General features: G+C 42.8%; 1 protein-coding gene across 1 annotated transcript in view; it reads right to left on the bottom strand.

Moving 5' to 3' along the window:
- Positions 1-5,209: 5,209 nt before the first annotated feature.
- nhlrc2 (NHL repeat containing 2) overlaps positions 5,210-14,790 on the bottom strand; it is a 32,560-nt gene continuing 22,979 nt past the window's right edge. The window contains exons 8-11 of the mRNA XM_061233157.1: positions 12,004-12,126; positions 11,587-11,796; positions 10,842-11,064; positions 5,210-7,227 (exon numbers count right to left, since the gene is read on the bottom strand). Of these exons, the coding sequence (XP_061089141.1) occupies positions 6,971-7,227; positions 10,842-11,064; positions 11,587-11,796; positions 12,004-12,126 (813 nt within the window). The 3' untranslated portion in view covers positions 5,210-6,970. The remainder of the gene's footprint in view (positions 7,228-10,841; positions 11,065-11,586; positions 11,797-12,003; positions 12,127-14,790) is intronic.

Genomic DNA, 14,790 nt, shown 5'->3' with positions numbered 1-14,790 from the left:
AAGGCTTTTAATGCAATGCAAATGCATTTAAATTGGCATACCTGTATTGCAATTGCAAACCATGTAGCAGGTCAGACAAGGTGCTGACTCAGAAGGCGTACACAGAATGTGTAACCAGAAAATATTTTTCAAGTGTTGTTCAAAAACAATTCAAAACAAACCCAACAACTGCAAACTCTTACCTCACTTGATCCTAATCTAGTAAAGGAATAAATCCCAGTGTTTTTACTTTTCATCCAAAATCAGAGGCAGAGGAGAAAGGGGTTACTCTCAGTAGGAAGCTGTTCAAGCTGATACGATCATAATTGCTTCTCATTAAAATAACAATGGGAACCGACCAGATAGGCACGATTGCTGTAGAGAATGAGATTTCTAGCTGTGTCCCCATATTCACCATGAGCTGGGCCTGGTCCTCATCTCCCCCTGACCGCTGTCGCTGTCCTGTTAATTTAAAAAAGGTAAATTAATTAAAATAGTACAGTAACAACATACTATTTTATATTAATATACTTTCTCAGAAATTAGTTTCATGACTGATATTCATTTTTATGAAATATATTCAAGTTATTCACACACCACAATTAATTATTTGAAATAAAACCCCACAACATTAATTTGCATCCACATGATACTTTTTAAAAGTTTATCCCAAACTTGGGAACTATATCATGACCTTCCATGATTTTCCGGATCCCTGGGGTAAAAAAAGGTACACTCTTCATCTGTGTAGCATCCATCACCATGGGGAAACACTAAGAATTCTCTGAAGAACCAAAACAAAGGTTTGTTGTTCTTCACAAGTCAGAAGATACCACGTTCCACTGGAAGGTTAATAATTCATAAGCCTAAAAGCACACAAATGGTGGTTAATTTGCCTGGTAGAGGATGCAACTGCTTCTTGCCCCCATGTACAGGGAGGCAGATAGATGCTTTGGAGGTATCTACAAAGCTATCTACCAAATCTACCCTCAGACACAACCTCGATGCCAATTGGCTTTTGGAAGGGTTGTAAGGGGAAAAAAAGCCTCTATTGAGTATAATCAACAAAAAGAAAAACATGAGGCTGGTTTCATGGACGCAGATTAAGCTTAGCTCTGGACTAAATTGAGTTTTGTATGGAGAATCTCCATTCAAAATTGAATTTGAGTTTAGAACTAGGCTTAATCTGTGGTCCTCAGAAATAGGCGTTATGGTCCAAAGTCTAAAGTGTAGCTTGTTGGCCATGCACACCAGGGGCGGATTTGGTGTTTGAAAGAGCGAAGCCTGTATTCAAAAGAATGTCACCCAAATCTGGTGGTGATGCTATGGGAATATTTTGCATCCACAGGTCCTTGGACTCTTATTAAGGTCAATGTAATCATGAATTCCAGGAAGTAGTGTTTTTGTTCATTTTTATCAAGGGTACAAATAATTTTGGAAGGCACCATACCCATCTATAGCCTATATGATTCTTATCAAACATGAGGGAGTAATATGAACAACTACCTGGTCAGGTTGTGGGTGATTCTGGATAATCATCAGGCCTACTGAAAATGATATATGTTTCTGCTCAGAAGTTAGTAATACTGCCTATAAGAAGTATAAACTGTAAGTCCTGCTTAACAACACAAGTTTGCAACTGTTCAAGGGACAGTGCAATTGATGTAGTCTCACACTTTGCTTTAACTATGACAGCAAGGACACAGACTGTTTATATCTTAGAACATAAATTGGCCATTTCAATTTACCAGTGCATCTCAGATTAGCACTGGTGACTTTGGAGTGCTTCAATTTTACACACATTCCACTCATATTGGCCTCAATTTCACATTATCAGCTCATGCTACCGGTTCCAGAATGTATGGCATTATTAAGCACTGCTAGCTGGAGCACTTTTGTGCACTTTTTCTGAGAAACGTTCAATGGTGCGTGTCTTGCATTGACTCCATTGACTCCTGTGCAGTGCTAGAGTTGTGTGGGTTAATAGGGCTGTCAGTCTGTGAACTGAACCACCGAAGTGAGTCTCTTTAGCGGCAGACTAACCCAGCAGAAACACACTTCATGCAGTCTACCATTTTCAGGATTATTAGCTTGCTTAAGTGCCCTTACTCCCTTGGCCTAAGCAGTGGTTTTTGAGGTTTGCTGAGTGAGTTTTCTCTTTAAAAAACAAACAGACAATGTCCCTTTGGATTTTCTATGCAAAGACCAAGAATGGATTTCCTTAAACATCTATAAAACACACTGTACCAGTCAACAGTTTGAGTTACCTTAAATACTTAAAAATGAAGATGTTACAATATACAAAACAAAAGTCCCATCAAAGCAATGTTCACAAATGTTCTAATTGTCACTTAGATTCTTAGATTCCTAAAAATAGCCACCCTTTGCCTTCATAACAGCCTTACAAACACAAGGCATTCAGTCAACAAGCTCCTGCAGGAAATCACCCAACAGGTTTCCCCAGCTCTTCTGCACTGAGATGTAGGACACTTGTGGGTTGTTTTGCTCCAACTCTTCTGTTCAGTTCGTCCCATACAAGTTGTAAAGGTTTGGAGACTGGCCAGGCCAGCCCATTAGTTTGAGGTATCCTTCATTTCCGCTCTTTGTCAAATAGTTCTTGTACATGTTTGTGGTGTGTTTCAAGCTATCTTGCTGGAGAGTTAAGTGCTGTCCTGATGGAATGGCAGGACTCTGAAGTACACTGTGATAGCCATTCTGGTTGAGATTGCCATGGACTTGGTCAAGATCACCAACTCTGTCACCGGCAAAGCAGCCCCAGACCGTGGCAGTGTCTCCTCTACACTTGACAGTTGGAGCCACACATGCAGTACTCATACACTCACCCTTTCTCTATCTTACAAATACTCTGCGGTTGGACCCAAATATTTCAGATTTTGACCCACCAGTCCATAAGACCGGCTTCCACTTCTGAAATTATTTTTGGCCCATGCAGTGTTCTTTCCAGTGATTTTTCCAGTTAGGCTGTCTTCACACAATCTCCTCTGAACAGTTGATGTTGCATCATTTGTATTCAAGCTTGTATATCAGGGGCAGTTCATTTGATTTTGCACTCAAATGAACTTGATTTCTGATACTGATGTCACCTTTGGCCTACCTGACCTCGATCAGTCCTCACGAGTGTCTCGGCCACAGCAATTACAGACACTTGCAAGGTTCTTGCGATTTGTCTTAAAGATTGACCTTCATTTATCAATTATAGAGATAAGTTTTTCTTTGTCTTTGTTTCTTTGTTTTCTTTGTGTTTTTCCATTTTCTTCACAATTACATTCAGATATAACAAACCCATAGATATTAATCTAATTGACATCAAAAATTGTTCAGAGAGATGGGAATCCCTCCCTCTCCCATAATGTTGTATAGACACTCTGAAAAGTAACGGGTGGCCCAGACTTAATTTTCTCATTTTTGCAGTTCATCTCCCAATCAATACGAGCCTTTTTAGAAGCTAGATAATATCCTGATTTTTTTTCTGGAACGATAGGGTTAGGGTTATGAAACTCAGGGTTAATCATATTACGATGCATATAGATAGAGGTTAAGGAGGGCTGGTCCTCCCAGATTGTTATGAATATTACATAGCCTTCAATGCCAGGTATCCATTAAAGTGGGTTTATGGTTCTAAACCCAGGGATACTGCTTGGGACATTATGGAACAGTAGATATTGGACAAATCTTGAATGCAAGATTTCTCTAAAAGGTTTATGGTTGTCACACATTGGGAAGACAGATGAGAAGAATTTAATTCAGAATCCCGATTCATTTCTCCTGTGAAATCAGAAAAACTATTTCAAATTCTTATTAAATCATTATCCGCCAATTCAAAAAAAGCTGGTGTCAAGCAGGTGTACTCAAATCATTGACTGGCGGTTCATAAAATGAGTAAAATGTGACATTGTTAAACCAGAACACTTAAAGGCTTGGCTTCTTCCATACCTATCGATTCTGCTATGCAATCTGGTGTAGATTATGGGGACAGATACTTCCTCATTTACAGAGACTACATTTAACCCTTGCTATTGCTTGAGCTACGTTTTAATGAACCTTTCACCATTTAAGCCAATTTCTCTATCCCTTGTGTTGAGTGAGTTGTGTGTTGTGTGGATTGTACCACCCCTCAGTAAAAGCCCCAGTGGACAACCCCATGTGTCACTATCACCCTGATCAAATACAGTGCACTCCAGTACACCGACAGAAACATCACCAAGGTACGAGTTCAAATGGCTTCCTCCATTTGCTGTTCCACCGCACATTCAATAAAGTCATTGGGGCCACCCCTGTGCACACTTTTCATTCCAGCTATGACTGCCACCCTTGAATTGTAAAGACCCGTTTGTAATGAATAAAAATGCTTTTGTCCATTGAGGGAGAACTTACCTTTCAGGCCACATGATGTCAGCTATAACTGGAAATAGATTGCAAATAATGTCTTAAATTCACATCCCTGGAAGGTAATCAGTGTGTTCCAACTAATGCTTCCCTTTATTGCACTACTTGGCGAACGACTGCTCGAGAAAGAAGTTACATTTCTTAACAAATTCAATTATAGACTGACAGGAGAGATCAGTGGGGTCTTAATTGATCAAGAGATTGGCTGCAGCAATAATCGGCACAGAGGGGCCCAAGGACTGTGTTTCATAGCTACTTCATATACGAGACAAACAGCCAAACCAGAGGATTCAGATTCTTCCAAATATTTGCACTACCCCAGAAATGATGGATATACCCCATACAAAACGCACCTGAGGGTGATACACCAGTCTAAACTGCTGGTAAGAACACAGAACTCAAGTTCTCTCAGAGCATCACAGTCCCAGACACAGGTCTTCTGCTTGTTACTGGCCCAGGTTGTGGGACCGTCAGAAGACCTTTGTAATGAATGTGAATTTCAAAATCAATTCTCATCCTCCAAAGGGTTTGAGAGTTCTGCTTCCTTTCATACAGCTCAAAAAAACCTGTTACTTAGCATCCAAGCAGTGACACCGATCAGTGTCCCAGAAGTTTTACAGGACCAAGTTTTACAGGCAAGTTATGATATGTTGTGAGATGTCACCATGGGGAAAAAAGTTCCCTGTGCATGAACTTCAGAACTCGTTCACATACTCAAGACTCCTCAGCAAATATACATTATTAACATACATTAACAGTTTCTGAGTGTCTCATCAAACTAACAATCAGTCACCCGTGAAAACAGAAAACAGTTCCAACAACATTTTCCAGAAAAAATACAAGCTTTATTATTACACTGCATAAAGTGCAGAATTTCAAAAAGAAGGAGCAAATGTAAAACTTTGTGTTCAGTGAATATAAAAGCAGTAGCAAATAGCAATTAACGTTTTAGCATGCGGCTTTGTCTGCCAGTTCATCAGATATTAATAATAAAAAAAAGACCAAATTCAGGTAAAGCACATCCTTAAATATTACAATAAATATATAAATATACTCTCCGTTGGGAGACCTGATGTCTTACAGTATTCAAGAGGGTACATTATTTGGGGTGGGGCTTGGGTGCAACTGAAAACCTTGTAACTAACATTCTTCACAAGACTGAATGTTTGTGGGGCTGGTATCAGTTTTTGTAAACTGCATGCAGGTGGAAACCAACACACATTTGATGAGGGGACAAAGCAAAAATGGGACTGAAAGGTGCATAGAGTTGATACTAATGACACATTGTAGCATTGTAGGCAGGCAAAGTTTTACTCATCTGCATAAAAGTTACATGACTGAGGCAATCTAACAATAAAATAAAACCCTCAACCTCAATATAACGTGCCTACATTACAGTATAATAACCACAATACATATATAATAGTATGACATTATATCATTTAAGAGGTTCCCTCATATCACCCCCACCCCCCAAAGTTTGATTGTAATGAATATTACTAAGCTTATTTTTTCAAATCCCAAAACATGGGATTTGAACCTGCAATCACTGGGATATTCATAAAGGTCCCGGAACAGCTATAAATAAAAAATATTCGATACCACAAAATATTACATTGCCTCATGAGGACCTTGCACTGGATTTAATACGGAATATGGCAAAAAGTCAACACAGCAGAAGAACAGCTTGCAGAAGGCAACTGTTCTCAGGTCAGTCTCAGGCACTTTGTTCTGTGCTTGCACATATACTGGTCTCATCTGACAATCATCTCAGAGCATTACTGACATCGGTATGCTCTGTCCACATCTCCCAAGTACCCAGAGGAGACAAGAGGCCAAAACCGTGAAAAATCTGGGGAAAAGAGGAGAAGTCTCAGATGGGAAGACATTAGCCAAAAGCCCTATAGACATAGAGCAGGAGACAGCCCAAAACAGTCTCCCACCCTACTACACTCCTACGCACTAATTACTGTGAAGACATCTCTTGATACACAACACAATCCCCCAAACCCTTTGAAGGCAACAAACAGTGCACAGTGTTGTTTACAGGAAGCATGACGAGTTTACTGTACATTGTATCAAAAGTTCTAACAAGGCAGCCAGGGCGTTTCTGTGGTTACTTCTTTATTTTATTCACTTTACTTTATTCAGTCTGAACTGACCTGTCTATAGGGCAAATCTGCAGTAACTGCAGGATATCTGATTGGTAAAGACCAATACAGCTACATAAGAAACTGATATATGCTTTCATAACCCTGTTGCTGTACTGGGCTTTACCAGTTGTAATTGCCCCGCTGACTGACCCAGTTATAAAATGTCACAATATGCAGGTGGTTATTTGGTAGGAAAACGTGTGGGAGGGCCCAGTAGATCCACATGAAGTGCCGACACTCCATCTTCATCTGACACGTGGAGTAAACCGGATAGACCAAAATCATTTCGGTTCTGTGCAGCAGCCAAACGGCAAAGCAAAGAGAGGTTATCATGTGTAGCACGTGCTCAAATGTGCAAAAGTGATGCGTGTAGGGTGCGCAGACTGCAGGGATGGGGTGGCTTTTTGGTTGTGTTCCTGGCTCCGCAGCGGTCAGAAGGAGTGAGACGCGGTCACCTTGACCGTTCCGTCTTTGGGGGTGCGGTCGATGCTGAGGGGCTGGCGGAAAGACACCGCCCTCATCATGCAGGCTCCGCCATCTGCGCTGCAGAAGTACACGTAGGCGTCCACGCTCAGGGTGGGGTCGGGCGACCGCGCGGTCGCTGGGACCGTGACCGCCACGGTCAGGGGTCGGGAAACGTCCACGATGTCACCGCTTGGGCACTGACCCTCCACCAGCCACTCGTTACCTGTAGGAGGCCAGAAGCAGGGAGGTGAGCCGATTGGCTACAAAGACCTGTACACATTACACACATTAGTTAAAAGTACAGTAGGTACTTTATAGGACGGTCACGAGAGGAATTGCAGCAACAAACACCTTCAAACCACAACACTGTTTATCCCTCCCCCTTCTCTGTGAACGCGCTGACGTTGAAACACCATTGGCTGTGGCAATTAGAACCAATTTTCAACCACTGAGCTTGAATTATTGTACAGCTATACAATGTTTTGGTACAGAATGTCAGTCCGTCAACTGTAAATTTTGAAACATGAATTTAAGGACTATAAAGACAGGTGGTAAGTCATGTCACTGAGCCTTTTTCAATGATAGGAAGGGATTTACAATAGTCTTGTAACAATGTTTTAGCACAAAAAACGTCCCTATTGTACCAATAAAGACCCTGTGTAATCACTTACTTTAATATTAAAGTGTTCATTAAGCCCTAATAAAATAACATGCATCTAAAGTATTCCTGAATACGACAGGTGGGGGACTGAGGGGGTGCAGTCCTGCTGTAATGAATATATTTATATATGCACTCAGTGAGCACTTTATTAGGTAAACCTGTACACCAGCTTGTTAATGCAAATATTTAATCAGCCAATCATGTGGCAGCAACTAAATACATGAAAGCTGTTTTTCAGACCAAATGTCAGAATGGGAAAGAAATTGACTTTGACCGTGAAATGATTGTTGGTGCCAGACAGGGTGGATTGAGTATCTCAGAAACTGCTGATCTCCTGGGATTTTCACAGGTTTCCTGGGGTCTCTAGGGTTTGCAGAGAATGGTGTGAAAAACAAAAAAACATCCAGTGAGCAGCAGTTCTAAGGTTTTGATCGACATCCCACTAAATGGACTCATGCTAGCGTATAGTTGGCTGGCTAGTGACACTGTACTCTTACTTCGAGGACACTGAAATTGGCACTGGGAGTGATTCAGCTGGACAAGTATAAACCGGTACTCATCAATCCCAGCAATGGGAACCTTACCGCCCCCCTTACTGACTCCAAGAGTGCAACGTGAAGCTGCGGTTTCCTGTCGAAAGGGATTGATACCAGGCCACTGAGGTTTGTCATCAAGCTTTCCAGCAACTTTCCAATGTGAAAAACCACAGACCATATCATCTCTCTCAACTACACCAAATAGCACTCCTTCATCTTTTTGAACCTTGGCGACATTATTTCACGACTCATCCTGCATTGACACGGCGTAGCTAGGCAATTATATTTTACAATATTTTACTTCTACATTACTCTCAGATTCTGACATGCCCGTTCAGTCGCTTACTGGATAAAGCAAGGCATGATGCCTGTATCACGCAGTTCCTATGACAGTCAGTACCAGAAAAGTGTCACTTCCTATGGCTTTCTTTAGTTCTTTATTCATAATACAATTAAGAAAAATCATTTTGATTGCACAGGGTCAAACTCAATGGACAAAAATATTCTGCCTAAAGGGACATTTCCAGTTAGTCTGTGCCAGCAAAACAGCATTTGTGTGTTTGTGTGTGTGTGTGTGTGTGTGACTGCGTGTGTATGTGTCTGTATGTACACTCAGTAAGCATCACCAGTATGAGTCCTTTTCTGTAAAGGGCAGCATTTCCAGGCTGCCCACACAGGAAGACCACACAAAAGCATGAAATCCTGGCTCTCTATCAGACCTGGGTCAAATTGGTTTGGATTCAAATACTTTTCTATGCTTTACTGAGCTTGTCTGGTGTATTGAAACCTAAAAATATTCTCTATATCGGCAAACCCAGCCTTGTGATCCTCTCGGTTGGGTTAATTGCACCAGGCAAGATCAATCGAGCACAGAAAGGTATTTGAATCCATTACATTACATTACATTAATGGCATTTGGCAGACGCTCTTATTCAGAGCGATGTACAGTTGATTAGACTAAGCAGGAGACAATCCTCTCCTGGAGCATTGCAGGGCTAAGGGCCTTGCTCAAGGGCCCAACAGCAGTGCGGATGTTATTGTGGCTACACCAGGGATCAAACTCCCGACTGTGCGTGTCCCAGTCATGTACCGTAACCACTAAGCTACTGGCCGCCCCGACCCAACTGCCTAACAATTAATCCAAAACAGTTATGTGTCTGACCCAGGTCTGCTCTCTAATGAGAACACGGTTGACAGGTTCGTGGATACATAACCAGGTCCCGAATCATGACCAGACAGATTTACAGTGCGTAGCGCTACAGGATACCGTTTAGTGGATCTGGTGTGATCTCAGCACAGGGAAGCTCACAAGCCATTGGTTTATACAGCAGTTCAGTTCGGTCAACTCCCCGCTAAAGGGAATATACCCATCTGATAGTTCATATTTCTGCGGCACCCAACAGCCCCATATTCGAGGCCTGATAGTCTCCACACTCCGTGGCTCTGATGAGTCAAACTGCTGTACTTTTAAAAACGTTGCTGCGGTGCCCCTGGAGCACTTGAAATTTGTGCACCCAGCACTCTGCCAGAGACAGGGTGAACAGAACAGCCCACCACGCCAGGGGGAATACTACATGGAAAATGTTTCAAAAGTATCTTGTTTTTTTGGCGCATACAAGATCCTCCACCAAAAGTAATTAATAGCATCAACAAATTATCAAGTGGGGTGGGGCGCAATCTTTTCGCATGCATCTCGTTAACAATGAGGAAGACGGGGGTGCCCACAGCGGCATTTGATTGGCTCAGGCAATGACAGTAACTACAACGGTATTCGATTGTCTTGGGGGATACATCACCGATTACTGATGGTGCCATTGATCCACTGGCTCCACCATAATACTGATTACAGTAATGCCAACATTAATGTTGCAATTAAATGATAATGCTAACAAAAAGGTAGCATTAATGCTAACAACGGAACAAAAATTAACCAGGAATTGAGCAAATCACGACTGAAACTGGTTGAGCTCCACCAAACTGTATTATAAAAAGATTTTACGCTGTAGCTGGCCACCACATTCAACTTAACACGGAAGTGCATTACAGCCTCTGCAGCTATGCTACCGCTGCCGGCCTTTCGACACGCTAACACGCCGTGAAGGTGCTGCCGTGTAATGTCACAGTCTCGCCGCGGTGTTCTGACAAGGCTCCGGCGTTGATACAACGTCGGTGTGACGCTTCAAGTCTCAGCTGAGCTCTTGGCCATGAACAGTGTCGACGTATGTACGTGCCGGGCCCAGAATGTTCCAGAACAGCTTCCTTCTTTGGACACAGGGGCGCATGGCACGTCGCCGCCCGTTCCCTCCGGTATCGCCGCGGGCGGTGCCCTTCACCGCCAGTCAAGCACCACTCCAGCGGACTCCTGTCAGCAAGTGCATGAGGCAAGCTCCACAGTATAAGAGTGCTATGGCACCTTCCCTCAGTGATGCCCGGAAGGCAGCAGGTTCAGCCAACCACATATGATGTATACATACTTTTTTTATCTATCTGTATCTATGATACGGAGCTAGCTAGTTTGCTAATGTGTTGCTATTACGTTTTCTAGTTCTAAAAGAACCTTCCAGGCGTCACTGAGGGAGGGAAAGTACCTTGGGCTGTAAGAGCACCAAATGGCGGTTGCGGTCGGGGTCACTGGGTTACCTTCTGAGGACATGGCCCAGAAGCTGGGCGCCTCCTGGGTCAGCTTGGTGCCGTCCGGCAGAGACAGGACCAGGTCCAAGCTCACTGTCTGGCCCGGGGACACGGTCAGAGCCGGCACCTCCACCCTGGCGGCGGATTTGGGCAGTTTAGGGATCTTTATGGGACGTGTGGAAGCGGACGAGCTGGTTGGCGCATCGACCACATCTTCAGCCACGACCGATAGCTGAGGAGAGAAAGAGAGAGAGAGAGAGAGAGAGACGGGGGAGAAGGGAGGACAGATGGGGGATGAGGACAAGGAAAAATGTGAGAGATGAAAGAGGAAGAGAGGACAGGGGAGATACGGTCTGCTTGAAACTTGCAGCGTGAACTTCCTTAATGTTCAGATTTTTTGGCACAACGTCAAACTCCCACACTTCAGTCTCCTTCAAAAAGAAAATGCACATACAATTCTCAGTAAGGGAGTTTGTACAATAAGTCAGGAAATGAGATTGGGGTTTTGAACACAGACACACACATAGACACATCTCTCGAGTCTCTCGCTAGCACACGCTAGCACTCGCTCGCTAGCACAAGCTAGTATTCGCTCGCACTCGCTAGCATACGCTCGCTAACACACTCTAGCACTCGCTCGAACACGCTACCACATGCTCGCACACTCTCTCAGAACGCTGATGGGACAGGGCATGTCACCCCGCGCCCGTGTCACACGCCTTCCCAGGATGCACCAGGCTGTTCTCGGCCTCACCAGTGACACCGTTCGGGCCTCCAGGTCCAGGATCTTGATCCGGTGATTGTTTGTGTCGGCGATGTAGAGCACAGCCCCAGACTCTCCCACGCACAGACCTCCGGGCTCGTTGAAGGCGGCCTGGTCGAACCCAGGCCCAAGGGCATCACTGGCTGTCCCAGAACCCGCCAGAACGCCACACTGCTTGGATTTTGGGTCCACAACTTTGATCTGGACACAAACAAACACATTGCTATCAGTCACTTGTGTCAATAATAATAATAATAATATAATCTTAACCTACAGGCTAGCGGAGGATGGGCATCCCCTTATAGCCGGGTTCCTCTCGAGACAGAAAAATTAATGTGTGGTGATCCTGCACAGTGTGAGAGGGAGCGGTTGCAGGACAGCGGTTGTGGTCAAGCTTCGGTCACCCACCTTGTGGTTGTAGGAATCGGCCACATAGAGTAGCCCGTTGTGAGGGTTCCAGGCCACACCCAGGGGGTGCTGGAGTTTGGCATTTATCCCTGCTCCGTCCACATCCCCAAAGGCAAACAGGTTCTGCCATAACAAACCAAGGAAAGGAAGCTCTTAGGAAATCAACTCCTGAGGTGACAGTAAGAGGTACACAGCTCCATTATTAACACAGCTGGTAAAACTAATGTGTGAATAAAATATAATTTGACTGTGTTTAATGATTCCTCTGGCACGGCTCTTACTGTTGATACGCAGAGGTCATGAAATATTATTGCTATGGTAACAGAACTTGATACTCATTTACACTGGTGGCAGTGTTACCACCACAGCAGGGACTCAGTAAAAGCAGGGACTCACTAAAGCAAGCACTGAAGAAGTGCTACTCTTCTGCTTTGCCGGTATGGGTGAAACAACCCTGTGACTTCCTGGCATACAGGAAGATGCAAGTGTTCACTAAAAATTCACTCTTATGAATAATGGCTAAAAAGATGGAAATAACATTCACTTCAAAGCTCCTCTGATGAGGCACATGGAATCGAAACATTCGGGTGGTTTTCATTTGTCACATTTAAACGTCTGCTTAACGGCAAGTAAATCAAAACTAGAGCGAAAAATCTATTTTTAAAACGCAATTTGCAGAAAAGGGTAAAAACAAAAATACATTTAAATGCCTAACACAGTAGATTGTTATAAGCACTTGCAAGTTTGACACTATTATTATTGTATTGTATGCATTTTAAGCCACTAGGATAGTACTGTATTTTGGTTATTTCCCCATTTCCCCAATTTCCTTAAAGAGATTTAAGAAGTAAAGAGCATTGAGGAAATGGGAAACAGCAGGCCCTTGATAAGCCAGTAAATTAATTGATGAAAGTAAATTTAACCATTCCAATTTGAAGAATGTCCTAAATAGGCCCTACAAGGAGATGTACGGCATTTCAAAAAGTTTTACATTTCCAAACATCGACAAATGTGGATAATTGCCACCTGCATAATTAGCATACATCATCAAGGATGAAGTTACATTACGCATGTTTAATTTTACCGTGTTTGTACAAGGCTTCTCCCCTACGTTTACAAGAAGCGTTTTGCTCTGCATTATTCAAATTCATTCAAATGTATTTCTGTTCAAATAAAGGAAGCAACATCAAAGGACATAAACATTGAAGACACACAAAACAGAATAGTGACATGGACAATTGCAGGCTCATTAGAGGTATACTGTAGATAACAGTGCCTCCTCTAAATATGACTGCTATGTATAATTACTGACAAGGAACAATATCTTGCCCACAGCTTTGCTTGCGTCTTTGACATTCCAGCCAGTTGCAGCCCCCTCACCAGTAGTCTGTGGATGTTGCCAAGGCTACCTTATATAAATACAAGCCATTTACACTCAGTGAGCACTAGGTATTCATTAGACATATTTTTTAGACTTCTACTGTAGCCTATCCACTTAGAATTATGATGCGTTGTGTGTTCAGAGATGCTCTTCTGCATACAACTGCTGTAATGTGTGGTTATCTGTCCGCAGAAGTGGCGGTCACTGGATTTCTTTTTGTTTTTTGCACCATTCTTTGCAAACTCTAGAGACTAGTGTGCGTGAAAATCCCAGGAGATCAAAAACCATTTGTTTGCCTATATGTGACACAGATGAGCTATGTGAACACAAAAATCTGATCAGGTTTGGTCAGCTGCCATATCTGATCTGATCTCGAATACACATCTGAGGCCTTGTGACCGCTTTGGGAACAGTCCGATCAGAATTCATCACTCGCCTTCTCACCCTCACCCTCAACAGATGAGGAAGCGACATCCTACCTCCACAGCAAATAATCTTGGGCTGTGTTCGAAGTGGCTTGCTTGCCCACTATCAAGTATACAAGTTGAATGCAGCACACTGTATGCAGACAACTGTGCAGTATACGGACGCAGCCTTCATCCGCGCTTGCAAAGCTGTTCGTTTGATGGACCATGATGGACCATCTCACAGACATTATGTTTTTTTAATGTTAATGTGTGCATGAGACTTCTATAAGGGCAGAGATGTGTTCACACTTCAGTCAGATACAAAAATTAATGTGAACAGTCGATGCAAAAAGATCAGATCGAGCAAAGACTCTGAATTGAGCATTAAGGCGTGTAATGTGAACTTAGCCCTAGACTGGAGTCAAAAGTAGTCTACCTCCAAAACAGACAGAGTTTGGACTGACACCACAGACACACACACACACAAAGTACACACACACAATCCCTTGGGTTTTTGTTAAAAAAAACAAAAGCTATTTAAGTTCTTTAATCAAACAGAGACCTTGAGTCTGACTGATTAGATACTCCACTTTAAATTGTGATTGTTCGCACACAAGCTTATGTTTAATGGCATCTTTAGATAACAAAGGGCTTATTTTAACAATCTCAGAGGAAAGATGCCAAATGATCATAATTCAAAAATATTCACTCTTTTCATACACAGAAGAAAGAAATACAGTAAGATTGCAGTGTTTTGTTATTTTAATGAAAACCATTATTTATTGTATATAATGCTACAGAGATGTATAGATAAGATATGAAGAAAAGTAGATTACGTTTATCAATAGATGCAGACCTGGGTCAAAAATGTTATTGTTTTGGATTCAAATACCTTTTTGGACTCGATTGATCTTGCCTGGTGCAAATGAGCCAACCAAGAGGACTAGAAGGCAGAGTTTGCACTTTTTGACAGTATTTCATACTGTAGGTTCACACCAG

This window comes from Conger conger, chromosome 2, assembly GCF_963514075.1.
Source record: "Conger conger chromosome 2, fConCon1.1, whole genome shotgun sequence".
NCBI lineage: Eukaryota > Metazoa > Chordata > Actinopteri > Anguilliformes > Congridae > Conger > Conger conger.
The sequence above is the reverse complement of the archived record's forward strand: the minus strand, read 5'-3'. Positions and strand labels throughout refer to the sequence as shown.